General features: G+C 45.0%; 1 protein-coding gene across 1 annotated transcript in view; it reads left to right on the top strand.

The window, feature by feature from the left end:
• Positions 1-15,490, top strand: part of RXFP2 (relaxin family peptide receptor 2) — a 557,968-nt gene extending 542,478 nt beyond the window's left edge. Inside the window, exons 16-18 of the mRNA XM_040426154.1 lie at positions 300-710; positions 2,964-3,182; positions 14,182-15,490. Coding sequence (XP_040282088.1) covers positions 300-710; positions 2,964-3,182; positions 14,182-14,450 — 899 coding nt within the window. The 3' untranslated portion in view covers positions 14,451-15,490. The remainder of the gene's footprint in view (positions 1-299; positions 711-2,963; positions 3,183-14,181) is intronic.
• Positions 15,491-15,969: the final 479 nt, after the last annotated feature.

The raw sequence follows: 15,969 nt of genomic DNA, 5'->3' as shown, positions 1-15,969 counted from the left end.
TCTCTCTCTCCCAAGTTGCTCCATGGCATTTAATTCAACCAGCCAGAGACCTACTCTGTCAAGAGGGGTCTATACTCTGTCTATGGATGGTTTGAGATTGTACAGCGCTGATGAAGCCAAGTACATAAGACATGAGATCAGTCATCATGATTTTAATATACATCGTCTCAGTCATCTAATAACTTATGAGAATGTTTAGGATGCATTAGATACTAAACTGTACATTGACTATACTGTGTGGCTGCACGGTCCTTCACAAATGACCAATGAACTATTTTATAACATGTTTTTTTCAATAGGTGCTGATTGCCTGATGGGAGTTTATCTCTTCTTTATTGGGATATTTGATGTCAAATATCGAGGGCAATACAAAAAATATGCACTCATATGGATGGAAAGCCTGCAATGCAGAAGCCTTGGATTCCTAGCCATGTTGTCCACAGAAGTATCTGTTCTGCTGCTGACATATTTGACGTTGGAGAAGTACCTGGCCATTGTATTTCCATTCAGCAACATTCGGCCGGGCAGGCGTCAGACTCTTGCGACACTGATGACTATCTGGTTGATTGGATTTATAATAGCTGTGATACCATTTTGGAACGATGATTTTTTTGGAAATTACTATGGAAAAAATGGGGTGTGCTTCCCACTGTATGCTGATCAAACAGAAGAGTCTGGAAGCAAAGGCTACTCTCTTGCCATATTTTTGGGTAAGATGTGGTTGCATATTACAAATCTATATTTCATAAAAGGCTAATTTACCGGTCCTGTCACACTCCATTTTTGTCTTCCATTGGCCAACAACCTCTTACCGTGAAAAGCTTTTCCCTTTGAAAATTTTGGAAAAATCATAAATTCAGTATGAATATGTGCCCTAGAATGAGGACAATTCTGGGTCATCACATACTTCATAGGCATACACATCCCATTCTGGGATCAGCCAACAACAGGACAATGGTAGGAAATGTAACATAGTTACATAGTTTAAAAGGCTGAAAAAAGCTTTATGTCATCCAGTTCGGCCTGTTATCCTGTAAGTTGATCCAGAGGAAGGCAAAAAAAAAACTGTGAGGTAGAAGCCAATTTTCCTCACTTTAGGGGGAAAAAATCCTTCCTGACTTCAATCAGGAAATAAGAATAATTCCCTGGATCAACCACCCATCTCTAGTAACTATAACATGTAATATTATTACATTCCAGATATGTCATACGTTAATGAATTACATACCTATTAGATCCTCTTCCACTCCAGCAGCATCGTTGAATCCCTCTACTGCCACAGACCACCAGGGAAGCAGATATCAATTGCTCCACTATCCTACAACATGAGGGACTTCTTCACTGCCCTAGACCACCAGGGAAGCAATAAGTAATCCATTAATCTAAACTCCTGGAAAATGACCATCAGCCCCTTCCTAACCCTAGACCAGCAGGAAAAAGGAGACAGGACTTTCTTTTCGTCCTGCATAACGGAAACCAGACGGATCCGTTATGTTTGCCCATAGACCTCCATTATGACAGATCAAAACGGAATGCCTCTAAACATCAAAACGGAATGCCTCTAAAGGTCTCCGTTTTGAATTCCATCTTACAATTCCATTATTTTCCATTATAACAATGTTATAACTGAAAGCAATAACGGAATTGGTAACGCTGATGTGAACCAGCCCTAAGTATGCTTTCCTTCGAAAGTCTGCCCAAGAGGGAGGTTTGCCAAAAAGGTGCAAAACCGTTTTATGCAATGAATGGATCTCACAGCATTAAGGTCCCTTGCCATAACCAGTCTGTATTTTATTGCCGTTGTCTCGCATGGCCTCTAGACCTTCTCAAGATGTCTTTTCTACTTCTTTCAGAAGTACTTTAGTGTTAGAGATGTTCTTTGGTAAATTGAAGTTATATAAATTATAAAGTACATGGTAATGTCTATGAAACAAAGCTAGAACTAGTCCTGAACCTCACATGGATCCAGAGATTTCCCCATTCATTGCTCCAATTGCTCAGCTAGATTTCTCTTCAGGCTTGCAACTGAGGTGGCAGTTGAAGGTTGGAACTGGGCATGTGCATCCACTTCAGTGTGGTGGACAGAGAAATACGGAAAAGAAGAAACCGTAGGTGGAGCTACACAGATAGATTTTTATTGAATAACTCAGTGGCTATACCAAATTTTTAATTACATGTAATTACAAAACTTTTGAGATCCAGGTGCTGTTTTGCAAACTTTAGAATATTTTTTTGGTGGGACACCTCCTTTAAGCTGGAGTCAAATAATACAGGCTTACACCCTTAACAATACAGTAGTTAATGGGTACATATCATCTCATTCTCACCACACTGTGACCTTTACACATGTTATAGATCATACTTATAACACTCTTCTATTGAAGTCATATGGTCAAAGAGATCTAACTTCTAAAAGAAAGATGATTGTGTTCCTTTTTATGTATCTGGTGACATAGGAGGAACTTATCAAGCCCTGCAATCCAGATTTCCAGCTTCAAGAAGTGGCAAAATAAGGCTTCTACACTTTTTGAGTTTATTTCCTCAAACATTTTCAGACATTTAGCATTTTTCTCCACTCACTCCAGTTTTTAAAATGGCTAGTAAAGCTCTGTCCACTATATTGAAACAGCTGATCACCAGGGAGTGTGGAGTCTTTCATTTCCACCGATCGGACAATGATGGCCTATTCTAAGGATAGGCCATTGATGGTAAAATTCCGGTCAACCCTTTAAATTACACCAAACATCATGCAACATTTGATAGATTGTCTGAAATTATGGCTCCTGCAAAACTGACTTCAAAAAATTAATCTCATGGTAAATTCCCCCTATAATTCCTACGTTTGCCCATTGTGGATGAAGTCCTTAGTTTGTTCCTATTTTTGCCTGCGTGTGTTAATGTGAAATAATGTTTATAGCTTTTAGCTTCCATTTTTCCTCATATATTTCTTAATCCACCAACAGGTGTAAATCTTGTGGCTTTCATCATTATCGTGTTTTCTTATGTCAGTATGTTCTGCTCAATACAGAAGACGGCTCTGCAGACTTCAGACCTCAAGAGTCATATCCACATGGATGTTGCTGTTGCCAACAGATTTTTTTTCATAGTTTTTTCAGATGCCGTGTGCTGGATTCCCGTATTCCTTCTCAAAATCCTCTCTCTATTTCGGGTAGAAATTCCCGGTAAGCTTTAGATATAAACCTTAGTTTTGACTGAAATGCTACATTTACTGTTCTAATCTCATGATCATAGGGGGAAAATATGTTCACCATCAAATTATTGATGCTTTACTGTATGCGCCAAAAATGTTCCCGGAGTGAACGTTAAATGGATCTATAGGCCTCCTCATACTGGTGAAGGCCAAAACAATGTTCTTTCCACTTCCATTCTGTAATAGTTTTTTTACTGCATGGTATCACACAGCAGACATTGCTATGCCATACAAAGGTATCCACAAAAAAAAGTATACCACGCTATACTATTTTCAACATGGGTGACGGATGCCACTATCCGCTGCCCAGAAACAATGGGTATGAGCGATCACTAGGGTGAGGAGGTGGAGTGATTATCATCAGTAAAAATATCTTGGAAAATCCATTTAAGGCCCCTTTCACGCTAGCGAGTTTTCAGAGCAGGTGCAATGCGTGAAGTGAACGCATAGCACCCGCACTGAATATTCATTTTTATGGGTCTGTGCAAATGAGCGTGGTTTTTCACGCATCATTTCTGTGTTGTGTGAGAATTGCAGCATGTTTTATAATTCACGCAGCCAGTGGCGACTTTAGGAACAATATATAGGGGGGGCACATAAGATACCACAGTCAATATGGGGGGGGGGCACTAATAATTTTCACCACTGAAAAAAACAAAATTTGTATATATAAATAAGATTACAAAATACGAGAGTATTGCGGTATGCAGGGATACCTTTTTATTGTACTAACCTAATACTTAAAAGACAAGCTTTCAAGAGTTTTCCTTTCTTCCTCAGTATTGCTTAAGACCTGAGAAAGAGAGAAACACTCTCCAAAACTTTTCTTTTATAGTTTAAAGCAGTTTCAGCAAATACCAGGGCTGTGTAAATAATCCCATATGTTAAACATGTCACTAAAGAAGACCAATGAACAGACGCTCACAGGCTTATTCACAAAAGGATGAAGAGTTTGGAGAAGGGAACAATCTAGGACAACATAACTGAATAGAAAAGTGAGCTGAATTGGAGATTTTTTTTCAAATCAGCTATGTTGTCCTATATTGTTCACTTCTCCAAACTCTTCACCCTTTTGTGAAATAACCCTGTGGGTGTTGTTGGTTTGTGCAACTAATACTACTTATAATGTACCAATTCTACACAGCCGGCCACTTCCTACCTACTTAAAAGTAAAAAATTTTTAAATTAGACATTAAACTAAACTACATTTATAATAAAACAATTTACTTACCAAAGAAGCTATTCAGTTGTTTGCTGTGCCGTCCTCTGCTTGCTTCCGCGGATTCTTTCCCCTCCTTTCTGTCTCTCTTCAGTGCACAGGCGCACTGTTATGGGGGATCTGTGGGTGAGACACTGTTATGGGGGATCTGTGGAATACACACTGTTATGGGGGATCTGTGGAGGACACACTGTTATGGGGGATCTGTGGAGGACACACTGTTATGGGGGATCTGTGGAGGACACACTGTTATGGGGGATCTGTGGAGGACACACTGTTATGGGGGATCTGTGAAGGACACACTGTTATGGGGGATCTGTGGAGGACACACTGTTATGGGGGATCTGTGGAGGACACACTGTTATGGGGATCTGTGGAGGACACACTGTTATGGGGATCTGTGGAGGTCACATTGTTATGGGGGATCTGTGGAGGTCACATTGTTATGGGGGATCTGTGGAGGACACGATAGCAATTGTCCCCCACACTGCCCCCACAGTAGTAATTGTCCCTCATACTGCCCCTACAGTAGTAATTGTCCCTCATACTGCCCCCAACAGTAGTAATTGTCCCCCACACAGCCCCCACAGAGTAGTAATTGTCCCTCACACTGCCCCCACAGTAGTAATTGTCCCCCACACTGCCCCCACAGTAGTAATTGTCCCTCACACTGCCCCTACAGTAGTAATTGTCCCCCACACTGCCCCCACAGTAGTAATTGTCCCTCACACTGCCCCCACAGTAGAAATTGTCCCACACAGTAGAAATTGTCCCCCACACTGCCAGTGCCCCCACAGTAGTAATTGTCCCCCACACTGCCCCCACAGTAGTAATTGTCCCCCACACTTCCCCCACATTAGTAATTGTCCCCCACACTGCACACACAGTAGTAATTGTTCCCTAACACTGCCAGAGCCCCCACTGTAGTAATTGTCCCCCACACTGCCCCAACAGTAGTAATTGACCCTCACACTGCCCCTACAGTAGTAATTGTCCCCCACACTGCGGCCCCCACAGTAGTAATTGTCCCCCACAGTAGAAATTGTCCCTCACACTGCCAGTGCCCCCACAGTAATAATTTTCCACCACACTGCTGCCCCCACAGTAATGTATTAATTGTCCCCCACACTGCCCCCATGACTAGTTTGCTCCCCGTGTAGAAATTTGCCTCCCCCACTGTCCCTTCAGTAATATGATCCTCCTGTGCCCCCCAGTAATGTCCCCCAAAGTTGGCACTTGGCAGTGGCACACAAAAAAAGTTAAGCAAAAACTTACCTTATGTCCCAGACTCCTGGCGCTCACTCGATTGGGTACTAGACAGGCGTGCACGTCCCGGCACAGGCGCGCGATGACGTCATCACGCCCGTCTGCGCCGGTATTTTACTACCGCATAGGCTTCAGGCCTAGTTGGCCTGAAGTTTATAGTGCTGATCGGCGGGGCAGGGAACTATGCACTGCCGTGCCCCGCCGTACTCTGTGGGCGCCTGGGCGGCTGCTGACCAGCGTATTTTTTTACAGGGGAATCAGCGGGGGGGCAAGGAATAACCTAGGGGGGGCAATTGCCCCCCTTTGTCCCCCTGTAGCAATGCCTATGCACGCAGCCCTGGCCCCATAGAAGTGAATGGGGCTTCATTGAAAAACACATTGCATACGGATGTAACCTGGATGCAGTCCTGCTGCAATGCATTTTTCACTGATGGTTGCTACTAGGCTAGGAGATGTTGTTTGTAAATCTTCCTTTTTTTTTAATTGGCGTGAAAAACGCATAAAAATTGATTGAACCCAAGTGGAAAAAACTGCAACACTGAAAGCAATTGCAGACAAAACTGACTGACCTTGCGTGCAAAATGGTGGGAGCTTCACTGAACACATAGCCGTATGAGGGTTTGTTTTTTACAGAGAATCAGAGAGGCCGGATTTGCCGACCAGGCCTACTTAATCCCAAAGTTAAATAGCGTATATACTGATCCTGTGGGACAGAGGGATAAAACTTAGCATTTAATAACGATACATTCTAAAATAGATAGACACTAGAGGATGAGCCTCTACAACAAACATAATGAAAGACAGCCCTACGGGCATAGACTTGTACATATATACACAGTGTGGCCAAGATGGAATAAATGGTAAAAAAACAGGAACGTTCTCACCCGATTGTAGACCAGGGTTTCTCACAGAGATGGTTGATGATGGAGACGGACCTGTAGTACTTGGTAGCCACACTGGAGGAAGATAGGTATATGTGCCCCTTTAACAAAGGTGGGTGACAGGGTAGTTAACCCTAGACGGCCCTGAGAAGGGGGCAGGGGCTAATACGCCCTACCTATCTATACGGGGAACTTGCCCCCTCAAGGAGCGTCCCCGTCCGGATACCTGACCCTGTGGGGACAGATTCCCTAGTAGTCCCTTAAAAAAATTGCTCCCTACGTGTCACGTTTCAGTTCGTGAAAGAATATCATCAGGGGAGATCAGTGGTGGTCACAGGACTATGGATGGGGCCTGTGCGACCAATGAAAAGGGGGGAAGATGGTACAAAAAAGGGATGGTATAGGTCAGATGTCTGTCAGTGTGTGTAGCCAGTCAGGCTGAATCACACAGGACACGACCGCATCAAAAATCTCTATCAAAAAGTATAGATGCACCAGTGGGTGCCAACTATAGTGGATAGAAAGATGGAGCCACAGGATAGTCAATCCAAGGGCAGGCTGTCAGCAGAGTGTACTCACCACTCTGTGTCTTTTAAATGTGCTCCAAAAGCCGCCGGTTTGCCCTGTGACTTCCTACTTCCGGACATGTGACTCTGTAGACAGGAAGTCACATGTCCGGTGGAACGCAGGAAGTGAGCGTGCGTTCCAGCCGGACGCGGCCCGTGGAGCGCGGCGCCAAGGGATGATGCCGCACAGCATGTGACCAGGATCACATGACCAGGAACTGGTCACGGGGCGCGCCGGGAAAGCCACGCCCACCGCCCAAGCGCCAATGTGGAAGCAAGAAAATATATACGGGGGCGGATTGGTGTACAAGGCAGTAAAAATTGAACACAATGGTGATATACCGTTCAATTAATCGCCAGGGGGACCCATGGTTAGAAGGATCCGTGGTAACAATTTCAATAAATGAACCAAACTATTAGAGGCAGGTTCACATACACACCGGCCGCAGGAGGGGTATAACCGGCCCAGTGAGGGAAGAGAGAAGTACAGAGGATGAGACAGTTAGATGAAACAGCTAAAATTGAGCTGCTCGTTTAGGCCCAGAGGGGTCATTGTTTTCAAATAATAAATCCAGCGCAATTCTCGCTGTAGTATGGCACGATCCCAATCCCCTCCACGTTTGGGGGGTAGAACGCGGTCTATACCCATCACAGAAATACGGGCTTTCCCATTATGTTGGCTGTGAACATGGTTGGCGACGGGGGTATCTTTAGCTTTAGCTATGTCGCCAAGATGTTCGCCGATACGTCTGGGTAGCTCGCGGATAGTTTTTCCTACGTATCCTCTGCCACATTCACATGTCAGGAGGTAAATAACGCCGCGAGTCCTGCAGTTGATGAAGTGGTGTATGCGATATTCCTTTCCTGTGACCACACTGCTGAAGTTTTTACCGGATTTTAAGTAGGGACAGGCAATACACCCACTACATCTATAGCATCCCTTGATGTCAGATTTGAGCCAAGTTGAGCCTGATACAGTAGGTGGGGGTGTGAATTCACTCGACACAAGTGTGTCACGGAGGCTGCGTCCTCGACGGTATGTGACGTGAGGGTAGTCCCCACCACTTCTCTCAGATCTGGGTCTAGTTGGAGGATGCCCCAATTTTTTTGGAGGATGCGTCTAAGGCTACTTTCACACTAGCATTCGGGTGTCCGCTCGTGCGCTCCGTTTGAAGGGGCTCACGAGCGGCCCCGAACGCATCCGTCTGGCCCTAATGCATTCTCAGTGGAGGCGGATCCACTGAGAATGCATCCGCCTGCCAGCGCTCAGCCTCCGCTCCGCTCAGTGAGCGGACACCTGAACGCTGCTTGCAGCGTTCGGGTGTCCGCCTGGCCGTGCGGAGGCGAGCGGATCCGTCCAGACTTATAATGGAAGTCAATGGGGACGGATCCGCTTGAAGATGACACTATATGGCTCAATCTTCAAGCGGATCCGTTCCCCATTGACTTTCAATGTAAAGTCTGAACGGATCCGCTCAGGCTACTTTCAGACTTAGAAAATTTTCTAAGTAATAATGCAGACGGATCCGTTCTGAACGGATGCAAACATCTGCATTATAGGAGCGGATCCGTCTGATGAAACATCAGACGGATCCGCTCCGAACGCTAGTGTGAAAGTAGCCTAATGTCGCCTGCAGCCCTATCAAAGGTCATGATGGGGCGAATGATGTTTAGAGGTGGCATTGTGCAGGGTTTAGGGATAAGGAGGGATGTTCTATCTTAGTTTAAAGCAAACTCAAAAGCTCTCCTTAAAACTTTGTCGGGATAACCGTGCTGTCGGAACCTTGTACGTAGGTCGGCAGCTTGTCTGATGAATTCCCGTTTTGTGGAGCAGTTTCTCCTAATCCTGAGATACTGCCCCTTGGGAATACCCCGCTTAAGTGGGAGAGGATGACTGCTCTCCCACCTGAGCAGGGTATTGGTAGACGTCGGTTTACGGTAAATCGACGTCTCCAAGTCACCAGAAGATGTTTGAGAGATGAGGACATCAAGGAAAGGTAACCTACTGCCCCCAACCTCGCAGGTGAAATGCATGCCGATCTGGTTGTCATTGAACATCCTCACCAGTGAACGGAACGAGGAATCGTTCCCGTTCCAGATGATGAAGATGTAATCTATGTACCGCGCCCACATGCCAACCTGGTCCATAAGAATGGAACGTTCATCCCTGAAGACCAGGGTCTCCTCCCACCAGCCCAGGAACAGGTTAGCGTACGACGGGGCACAAGAACACCCCATCGCGGTGCCCCTGAGCTGGTGGTAGAGTCTCCCATTAAAGGAAAAAACGTTGGTGGTCAGGGTAAACTCCAGGAGGGAAAGGACGAAGAGGCTGTGGGCACGGTACTGACAACCACGGGTACTCAAAAAATGCTCAACCGCCTTTATTCCAAGGGTGTGAGGAATGTTGGAGTAGAGGGCCTCCACGTCGACACTCGCCAGGAGGCCCTATTGTATCAGGCCCTATTGTATCACGCCCTATTGTATCAGGGGTAGGGAATCTATCCCAAAACGTAGGGATCTACGTGGACCGCGTTTTGGCCCCTTTCGTTACTTCCCTACCTTCGTACACTCGGGACACTACACATCTGCTCAAACAACTGGAGGGCATTCACGTCGATAATGCGAGCCTCCTGGCGAGTGTCGACGTGGAGGCCCTCTACTCAAACATTCCTCACACCCTTGGAATAAAGGCGGTTGAGCATTTTTTGAGTACCCGTGGTTGTCAGTACCGCGCCCACAGCCTCTTCGTCCTTTCCCTCCTGGAGTTTACCCTGACCACCAATGTTTTTCCTTTAATGGGAGACTCTACCACCAGCTCAGGGGCACCGCGATGGGGTGTTCTTGTGCCCCGTCGTACGCTAACCTGTTCCTGGGCTGGTGGGAGGAGACCCTGGTCTTCAGGGATGAACGTTCCATTCTTATGGACCAGGTTGGCATGTGGGCGCGGTACATAGATGACATCTTCATCATCTGGAACGGGAACGATTCCTCGTTCCGTTCACTGGTGAGGATGTTCAATGACAACCAGATCGGCATGCATTTCACCTGCGAGGTTGGGGGCAGTAGGTTACCTTTCCTTGATGTCCTCATCTCTCAAACATCTTCTGGTGACTTGGAGACGTCGATTTACTGTAAACCGACGTCTACCAATACCCTGCTCAGGTGGGAGAGCAGTCATCCTCTCCCACTTAAGCGGGGTATTCCCAAGGGGCAGTATCTCAGGATTAGGAGAAACTGCTCCACAAAACGGGAATTCATCAGACAAGCTGCCGACCTACGTACAAGGTTCCGGCAGCGCGGTTATCCCGACAAAGTTTTAAGGAGAGCTTTTGAGTTTGCTTTACACTCAGATAAAACATCCCTCCTTATCCCTAAACCCTGCACAATGCCACCTCTAAACATCATTCGCCCCATCATGACCTTTGATAGGGCTGCAGGCGACATTAGACGCATCCTCCAAAAAAATTGGGGCATCCTCCAACTAGACCCAGATCTGAGAGAAGTGGTGGGGGACTACCCTCACGTCACGTACCGTCGAGGACGCAGCCTCCGTGACACACTTGTGTCGAGTGAATTCACACCCCCACCTACTGTATCAGGCTCAACTTGGCTCAAATCTGACATCAAGGGATGCTATAGATGTAGTGAGTGTATTGCCTGTCCCTACTTAAAATCCGGTAAAAACTTCAGCAGTGCGGTCACAGGAAAGGAATATCGCATACACCACTTCATCAACTGCAGGACTCGCGGCGTTATTTACCTCCTGTCGTGTGAATGTGGCAGAGGATACGTAGGAAAAACTATCCGCGAGCTACGCAGACGTATCGGCGAACATCTTGGCGACATAGTTAAAGCTAAAGATACCCCCGTCGCCAACCATGTTCACAGCCAACATAATGGGAAAGCCCGTATTTCTGTGATGGGTATAGACCGCGTTCTACCCCCCAAACGTGGAGGGGATTGGGATCGTGCCATACTACAGCGAGAATTGCGCTGGATTTATTATTTGAAAACAATGACCACTCTGGGCCTAAACGAGCAGCTCAATTTTAGCTGTTTCATCTAACTGTCTCATCCTCTGTACTTCTCTCTTCCCTCACTGGGCCGGTTATACCCCTCCTACGGCCGGTGTGTATGTGAACCTGCCTTTAATAGTTTGGTTCATTTATTGAAATTGTTACCACGGATCCTTCTAACCATGGGTCCCCCTGGCGATTAATTGAACGGCATATCACCATTGTGTTCAATTTTTACTGCCTTGTACACCAATCCGCCCCCTGTATATATTTTCTTGCTTCCACATTGGCTCTTGGGCGGTGGGCGTGGCTTTCCCAGCCCGGCGCGCCCCGTGACCAGTTCCTGGTCATGTGATCCTGGTCACATGCTGTGCGGCGTCATCCCTTGGCGCCGCGCTCCACGGGCCGCGTCCGGCTGGAACGCACGCTCACTTCCTGCATTCCACCGGACATGTGACTTCCTGTCTACAGAGTCACATGTCCGGAAGTAGGAAGTCACAGGGCAAACCGGCGGCTTTTGGAGCACATTTAAAAGACACAGAGTGGTGAGTACACTCTGCTGACAGCCTGCCCTTGGATTGACTATCCTGTGGCTCCATCTTTCTATCCACTATAGTTGGCACCCACTGGTGCATCTATACTTTTTGATAGAGATTTTTGATGCGGTCGTGTCCTGTGTGATTCAGCCTGACTGGCTACACACACTGACAGACATCTGACCTATACCATCCCTTTTTTGTACCATCTTCCCCCCTTTTCATTGGTCGCACAGGCCCCATCCATAGTCATGTGACCACCACTGATCTCCCCTGATGATATTCTTTCACGAACTGAAACGTGACACGTAGGGAGCAATTTTTTTAAGGGACTACTAGGGAATCTGTCCCCACAGGGTCAGGTATCCGGACAGGGACGCTCCTTGAGGGGGCAAGTTCCCCGTATAGATAGGTAGGGCGTATTAGCCCCTGCCCCTGCCCCCTTCTCAGGGCCGTCTAGGGTTAACTACCCTGTCACCCACCTTTGTTAAAGGGGCACATATACCTATCTTCCTCCAGTGTGGCTACCAAGTACTACAGGTCCGTCTCCATCATCAACCATCTCTGTGAGAAACCCTGGTCTACAATCGGGTGAGAACGTTCCTGTTTTTTTACCATTTATACCATCTTGGCCACACTGTGTATATATGTACAAGTCTATGCCCGTAGGGCTGTCTTTCATTATGTTTGTTGTAGAGGCTCATCCTCTAGTGTCTATCTATTTTAGAATGTATCGTTATTAAATGCTTTGTTTTTTACAGGACAAGTTGTACTTTCTAATGCCACCATTTAATATTGCATAGCAAAAACTTTTGAAAAAAAATATTTTTTTATTTTCCTCACCATATTCTGACCCCCATAACTTATAGTTATGTCTACGGAGATGTGTGGGGGATTGTTTTTTGCAGGACGATCTGTAGTTTTTGTATAATACCATTGGGGTGTGTGTGACTTTTTGATCACTTTTTATTCCAATTTTTGGGAAGTAAAGTGATGAAAAATGGCGAATCAGTTATGTGTTTTTCCATTACACCATTCACCGTATTGGATAACACTTTTTATATTTTAATAGTATATGTGTTTCTGCACACAGTGATGCCCATGGTGGTGTTTTTTTTATTGTTTATTTTGATTTTGAGAAAAGGGCGGTGATTTATATTTTTATATATATTTTTTTTTATATATATTTTCCAAAACTATTTTTACTTTTTGTTAGTACCCCAAGTGGACTACAGATTGCAACTTGTACAGAGTAATGGAATTTGTTCCATTATTCTGTACAGAAATCACTATATCTCAGTTCAGTGCTGCCACCTGCTGACCTGAACAGGGATGCACTAATAATGAGCCTTGAAGCCTAGTACAGGCTCCATCTCAACGCTTTCCCCGATCTCCGCCGGGGTAAAGTGCGCCTGACACAGAAGCCTTCTCAGATGCCGTGGTCACATTTAACCATGGCATCTGAAAGGTTAAATGTCCACGGTCGGCATTGCCGCCAATCTCAGACATTAGCGTGGATGTCTGCTAAATGAAAAAGCAGGCATCCGGCTGCTATGGCGCTCGCTTCGCTCTGGAGCAGGCACCATCTTTAAAGGCCCAACATGTCGGAAAGGGGTTTTGGTCCATTATAAACAATAAGACTCTCTAGTACACAAACAGTGGTTGACAAGTCTGGACAATTGGACGTACATTTTAGATAACCTTTACCTATAGCTATCCCTTCCAACACCCACATAAATATCTACATTCGGCTAGGCCGAGCATGCATATGTACTGAATGGGGGAGAAAGCCACTGCCGGACATCTCTCCCCGAGAACAAAAGTATCAGGCATCGTAAAATTCATCAGCCCAATTCTTCTTTCACCCAACATCTTTCAAAAAGTCTGGAACTCCAATATTCATTAGATGGTCAGTCGGTCCTCCTGAAATAAGAAGGTTTGTCCAATATAACAGGCTAATATGGATTGAAGGTTTAATAGTCCAAAAGTGGATTTCCAAGTCAACTTATTTTAGTGCCAGCAGGGTGACGGTAAAGCCCCCCTAAATGGTACTGTATGTATTCTGTCCCTTCTGGCACACAAACCATTACATTGTGATTTTTTTTTTTTTACAAATTTCAATTTGTATCTTTTTATTTACGAGAATTAGTATTCATCAACTAAAACAATTTTAGAAGTGAACATAAGGTGGTAGATGCTGCTTTATTATGAATGTTATATAGTTCTATTTAAACCATTAAAATAAAAGGCAAGTAACAGATGGGCCATTTTAGAAAAGAAAAAAAGTAAACCTAGTAAATGGCATGTAAAATACAATTTTTCTAAATGAAATTAGCGCTGCAACCAATCAAGGTCCTCTAGGGTTTATGGGGACATATGTTGTACTGTTTCCATTCTGCTATATAGCAAACAAATAATTATGTTCTCATATTGGCACTTAGCAAATCTGTCATCAACCTCCTGTTCTTATTTGCTTCTCTTTTCAGGCACTGTGACCTCGTGGATTGTCATATTTATTCTCCCCATAAACAGTGCCTTAAACCCCATCCTATACACATTGACTACAAGCTTCTTCAAAGAAAAACTTAAACAGCTTCTGCATAGACAACGCAGAAGATCAATATTCAGGAATGACCGTAAAAGTTTATCCACCTCACTGGTATGGACAGAGGACCCCGCTGTCCAACATTCTTCTCTAAAACTTGGCTTCCTCCATAAAAAGTCTCTTGAGGAAACAAATGACAGAACGACATGATGGAAGATGGAACCTAACAAGAACCGATGCCTCAAAAATATGCACCTACCTGCATCTCTTCTGTGAGATGGATCTATACCATGAATGTTGTGGGAAACATTTGTGCGTCCAACTGTAGCTCTCATGGAGATGAAGACAGAAGACAAAGATCACAAGACTGCCATGACCATATTGAAGATTGACCATAATGGAACCATTGAGATCTCACCTTTACATAAAACAACCAATAAGTACTCTTTGTGTCCTATCTCATTTGGGCCTTATGCTGATTATTGCAATTTACTCACTGTTGTCACTACAGTGGAGGATTCTCAATGTGTAGGCGTTAATACTGAACGGCATACTATCCGATGACTCTTTATATTCTCCTCATAGGAGAACCTGCTTTTTATTTAGAGACATAAGCATTGATGGCTTTTTTACACAGAGCTATTTCTATATATTCCATTCCTACATTTTTTATTTAGAAGAAAACACTTTTACATTGTTTTATACATTTGAAAATAATTGAGAACTATGTGCAGCATAACAGAGGAAGGAGATTTTACTGTAGTTCTACATAGGTGACTGCTTAACATAGCCAGGCACCGATGGCTCTCAGGATACAATTTCTATTTGACCAACAGACATGTTCTCATGTATACGTGTTAATCTTTGGGTGTCTACCATAGTTTAAAGAGGCAGAATTACATTTACAATATTCACCTGTACCCCAGGGTCATAACTTTAGGGCATGAAGTGGGCCCCTGGAGCTTGATGGAGCTTAATCCCTCTGAAAATCATAGATGGTACCCTTTTCTAGATCTTGCATTGAGGTCCAGAAATTTCCAGTTAACCACCTGGTTCCCCCTCCCTAAAATCCCACTGATGTGTTATCAAGTATATAGGAAATTAAATGTCACTTTCATTTCACTCTCAAGCAACAAGACTGTCTGAATCCGCCTCCTCGCCTTCACTGTGCATCCACTAGTATTAGATTGCATGGTACAGAATGGAATATAGTCAATCGTCGCTCTGCCCACTAAAATGTTGACGGTGCTCTATACTTCCGGTGCCAACTTCCGGAGATGGAGCTACAAAAAACAGATGATCAGCCGGGCTATCATACCCCTGTCGATCAGCTAGTGATGCCCTATTCTGGAGGATAGGCCATCACTTAGAAAAGGCAGGGCAAGTCCTTTGATATCTAGACCTGTAATATATATAGGGTAGTTAAAGCAACGTTTCGCAACCTGTGGCTCTCCAGCTGTTGCATAACAACTCCCACCATGCTCTGACAGCCTGTGGCATGATTGGAGTTGTAGTTTTGCAACAGCTGGGGAGTCACAGGTCGGAGATCACTGAGTTAAAGGACTTTTCAGAGATTCTTTACTGATGACCCATCCTGGGGATAGTTCATCAATATCAGATCTGGGGAGGTTTGACACCCGGGACCCCCACCTATCAGCTGTGGCATTCCAGTGATGGATCCCCGCTGATCTGATATTGATGACCTATCCTGAGGATAGGCCATCAAAAT

The sequence above is a fragment of the Bufo bufo genome, chromosome 3 (assembly GCF_905171765.1).
Source record: "Bufo bufo chromosome 3, aBufBuf1.1, whole genome shotgun sequence".
NCBI lineage: Eukaryota > Metazoa > Chordata > Amphibia > Anura > Bufonidae > Bufo > Bufo bufo.
Note: the sequence above shows the minus strand (reverse complement) of the source record. Positions and strands in the feature narration are given on the sequence as shown.